Genomic DNA, 4,888 nt, shown 5'->3' with positions numbered 1-4,888 from the left:
CACCGACCCAATCCCCTCTTAAGTCTTCAAGTTTAACGGTTAAAAACTCTTTTCCTCAAATCAAATTCCATGGCCATATACTGCCCCCACATTTCCCATGAAATTACATTATTACCCTCAGGTTCTAAATTACAGAGCGATCCTCACGAACACCACCTTTCTTCCAATCCCACTGTTTTCTTCGAGAGTGAGAAAAGTGTTGCGCATGCAGCTTCTGATTCAACAACGTAAGCTTCATGAACGGCTCTGATTCTCGAACGAGCAGTGATGGCAGTTATGTAATTTTTAAACATTATTTGGGCATTTCTTTGTTTTCAACTTTTTCTGCCGAACCTGATTCCACTCTATCCTTCGTTCTTACGCCATCGAACACATACAAAACGAATGCTGATGACCTTCTTTTCGTCTTCGCAGAAAACCATGGCTTCTTCTCTGTCTAGGCTCCTCTTCTTCTCTTTCTTCTCTTTGATCTCTCTTCTTTCCTCCATTTCTTCATTAGCTCATGACAAATCCACCACTTTAACACTATCTCTCACACAATTTAACAAGAACCCATCTGCAGATCCATGGGAGAGGCTCACCCATCTGGCTTCCGCCTCTTTAATCAGAGCCCGACACCTGAAAAGCCCTCAAAGCTCTGTTCTCTCTAAAACCCCTCTTTTCCCTCACAGCTATGGAGGATACTCCATTTCTCTCAGCTTCGGTACTCCATCTCAGACCGTCCCCTTTGTCATGGACACAGGTAGTGATCTGGTCTGGTTCCCCTGTACCCACCGCTATATCTGCAGGAACTGCTCTTTTGCAAATCAGAATCCTTCAAGCATCCAGACTTTTATCCCCAAATTGTCGTCTTCCACAAGGATTGTGGGCTGCCAAAATCCGAAATGCAGTTGGCTTCACAGCTCTGATGTCCAATCGAGATGCAGTGGTTGCGAATCCAATTCGAGAAATTGCTCACAGATCTGCCCTCCTTACATAATCACCTACGGTTCCGGATCAACTGGTGGTATTCTACTCTCTGAAACCCTCGATTTTCCAAAGAGAAAGGTACCTGATTTCATCGTCGGATGCTCTGTTTTCTCCACACGTCAACCCTCTGGAATAGCCGGATTCGGGAGAGGCCCATCGTCGATACCGTCGCAGCTCCACCTGAAGAAGTTCTCTTACTGTCTCCTCTCTCACCGCCTCGACGATACTAGCCAAAGCAGTTCACTCATCTTAACTGATAACTCAGATTCCGGCAACAATAAGACTGGCGGCGTCAGCTACACACCGTTCGTGAAGAACCCAGTCACTGGAAGACCTGCATTCTCAGTCTACTACTACCTTGGCCTGAGACAAATCACCGTCGGAGGGAAAAAGGTGAAGATTCCTTACAACTCTCTCTCACTGGGATCCGACGGTAATGGCGGAACGATTATAGATTCAGGGTCGACGTTCACGTTCATGGAGAAACGAGTGTTCGATTTGGTGGCTCAAGAATTTGAAACCCAAGTGAAGAGTTATAAGAGAGCTCTCAACATGGAAGCGCTCACTGGGTTGCGACCCTGTTTCGATATATCGGCGGCGAAGGATGTGTCGTTACCGGAACTGGTTTTCCACTTCAAGGGAGGAGCAAAGATGGCTTTGCCGTTGGCTAATTATTACTCCATTTTTGGAAATACTGGGATTGTGTGTATGACTCTGGTGACTGACGGTATCGAAGGACCCGAAATATCGGGTGGACCTTCGATTATTTTGGGCAACTATCAGCAGCAAAACTTTTATGTGGAGTACGACTTGGAGAAACAGAGATTAGGGTTTCGGCAGCAGAGTTGTGGCGGCGAGTGATACGAGAAATTGTAGCGTATCGGTTGTTGGGTCTTGACTCCTCACTCATTTTCGTAAATGCCAACGATAGCTGTCGGTCGTTATTTGATTTGATTTGATTTAAACAGTTGGAACTTGGAACATGAAAAATTAGGTGTTTTATTAAAAAGAACTTTTAAGGGTTATGATTATAATCATAAAAATGATGACCAGCTTTCTTAGAAGAAGAAGATGTTGGATTTTCAGTTCTTCCCCACCCGCTCTCTCCCCCTTTGTTTTTTGATAAGGTCTGTCTCCCCTTTCTAGTGAAAAGACTCTTTTGCCCCTCTTTTTTTTCACTCCCATGTGTTCGTCGGCTGGCTTTTTTTTGTTTTTTAATCGTGAAATGAAAAGGAGTTTTAAGACATAAAGCTTATTGAAGTATGTAAAGTATACACATCTACGTCATTAATGTTGGCTTCTATTATACAAAGTTGATAATATCCTCTTATTGTTCTTAATACCATCACATCACCATCCGAATGCCTCGATTAAGGGATTTTTTAATCCTTTTATGTTGGCTGAAGGAATACTGTCCTCGAGCATATTTGTTGATTTTTTCTTAATCATGATTTGGTCTTGACAAGATGCATGAATGTGATATCTTCTATGGCTTTACATGTTTATGCCTTGCTTAATGTTCAAGATTTAGATAGATAGATGGTGGTATATTTTATCTATATCTGGTCTCTTCACTACCAAATTGATACTTTTTTAATAGCAAGTCCAATGTTCAAGTTTTTTAAAATAGGATTAGATTCAGATGGTGATAATTTATGTGGGATTTGAAAATTCACCCCAAATTCAAAATTTTCATTTGGAGAGTTTTACTTGATGACCTACCTCTCAAGTCTAGGTTATCCTTGTGGGGGTGTTATAGTGAAACCTCTTCCCATGCATCTTTTCCTATCTTAAGAGATTCTTCACCAAAAGAAAAAGAGTTTATTAAGAGATTGTGGCATTGTGGTTGAATGTATCTGATCTCTGTTGCACCATCTAACAATGTAGTTTTATATTCATATTAAAAAAAAAATAATAAGAAGAATAATAATAAAAAGCTATTATATGAGTAAACCATGGTTTGAGAACTTGGTATTGAGAATGGAATCAATACTAAGGTTGATATCTATCTAAATCGCTCTAAATCGGATAAAATATACGTAATTTTTTTTTTTAACTATTTTATGCTTTATCTGTATTAATCCACCTATGATATCAATCAAGAATCAAAATTGTTTTCGGTAGAAGGACACCTTAGACCCAAGACACTTTTCCCCATACAATATGAAAGGTCAAAAACCATTGCTTTGGAATCCTCTTTCAAAAAATCAACATTTTTATAGAAAATTATAAGTTGGTGTGTAATAGAAAGCAAGACCAGGTACTTTGCTAGTTCTGGGGTCCACGGTTTTCTTTTTAATTTTTTTTATTTTTCTAATATTACTTTTCTTTCCTACTTTTTTTCCTCCTTTTTTTTTCTGCCCTTTTCCGGCCTGCCCTTTCTAAGGAGAAACTGAGAATCAGTACAGTCCTGTTTCGTTCACGTGATTGGATGCTACATATATTTCGTCTATAAATATGTGTCATTGATCTAATGAAACCCTAAATAAGACTAATTGATTAAAAAAAAATAAAAAATGGAGGGATAGAAGGTGACCAATTAAAAAAGATTTAAAAGGAGTGTGATTTTTATCAGTGTTTATTTGCTTGATTTCAGACTTAGTTGTATTGTTTCATCACAATCCACTATTAAAATATTAACTATTTCGTTTTTTCTAGTTTTTTTGTACATACATGCAAGCATTAGCACTCTATATTGGTTAGAAGTCATGGATAGGCACACCATTCGCATTCGTCAAGCTAGCAGGCAGCACCATGTGGGTGTGGAATTGTGAGTTTGGGCATCATATTGGAGGGGGCATAAGTCATTTGAATGGGGAGGGAAGAAAGAGATAGACACAACGTGTGCTATTTTGTGGCACATGGATGGTGTTCCTAACCTTTTTCTATTTGTTACTTGCATTTAAAAAATGCGAATTTTCTTTTTTCCTTTTTATTTCACTCTTATTTTGCTTCAAATAACTTTATCAATAAATGTTTTATTTTATTTAATTTGCATTAACTTTATTTCTATTTAATAGCGCTTAAGAGGAGGTTTGAGAATGAGTCAGTTAATTTGGAACAACTTATTTTTTTTATTGAAATTTAATAAAATATTTAAAATTAATCTATTTCTTATTTAGGCAAGGAAAGAGAGTTGAGAAGAGAAGGGTATTGATATCAAATGAGGCCCCCAGTGGCTGAAGCACCCAATGCGCAACCATGTTCGCACATAGCTTGTATTATAAAAATTAGGCCCAAATGTTTATTAAATTCCGTGGGTCTTTAGCGGCATCAGTATGTCTAGTGAAGTATAATATTTCACTACTTATCTCTCTTCTTTTTTGTATCTTGTTGGCCCCTCTCCAATCACCCCCGATTGGATAAGATCTGAATCCGTTCATGGATTAGTCCATGTGGTAAAGGGTCCTACATTTCACTACTTAATTATCATTCAAAAATTTTCGGTTCCAAATTATTCATAATAATTCTCATGGTCAAAAAAATTTTTTTTTTTTTTTTTCAAACTGTATTATATTTGCACTATTTTCAGACTCCGAATTATTCAAATAAATTCATATTAAGTCCAAATTCTACCACATTATTGTTGAATTTGTTAACACTAGAGGATTTCAGCCAATCCTGATCCGATCCTAATGGTAAACGGTACAACCCATTGGCCCATTTGGGAAAAGACAATGTTTTCCCACTAATAATATCACGTTAAAATAAAGACATGCATGTCTCTCTCACTTAATGTCTTTACCAAAAAGATATTTATAAAGGGCTGTCCCACTTCATGTGCAGGGATTACAAAAGGCTAAAATGACAGTCTTCATCAAAGCATGCAAGCAAGCCCCATCTAACAATGAAGTGTTTCAAAAGGGCACACAAGGACACCATTCGAGACAAAGGATAACACTTGATGGTTGTCCCGGAC

At 38.1% G+C, this 4,888-nt stretch overlaps 1 protein-coding gene across 1 annotated transcript; it reads left to right on the top strand.

The window, feature by feature from the left end:
• The first annotated feature begins 368 nt into the window (after positions 1 to 368).
• LOC122058149 (probable aspartyl protease At4g16563) lies at positions 369 to 2,147 on the top strand. The gene has a single exon (XM_042620668.1). The coding sequence runs from the start codon at positions 385 to 387 to the stop codon at positions 1,828 to 1,830; it is 1,446 nt and encodes a 481-aa protein (XP_042476602.1). The 5' UTR covers positions 369 to 384; the 3' UTR covers positions 1,831 to 2,147.
• The last annotated feature ends 2,741 nt before the right edge of the window (positions 2,148 to 4,888 follow it).

This window comes from Macadamia integrifolia, chromosome 12, assembly GCF_013358625.1.
Source record: "Macadamia integrifolia cultivar HAES 741 chromosome 12, SCU_Mint_v3, whole genome shotgun sequence".
Classification (NCBI taxonomy): domain Eukaryota; kingdom Viridiplantae; phylum Streptophyta; class Magnoliopsida; order Proteales; family Proteaceae; genus Macadamia; species Macadamia integrifolia.
Note: the sequence above shows the minus strand (reverse complement) of the source record. Positions and strands in the feature narration are given on the sequence as shown.

Coding starts and splice junctions, on each gene's coding strand:
- LOC122058149 (XM_042620668.1), top strand. CDS start 385: ATGCTGATGACCTTCTTTTCGTCTTCGCAGAAAACCATGGCTTCTTCT.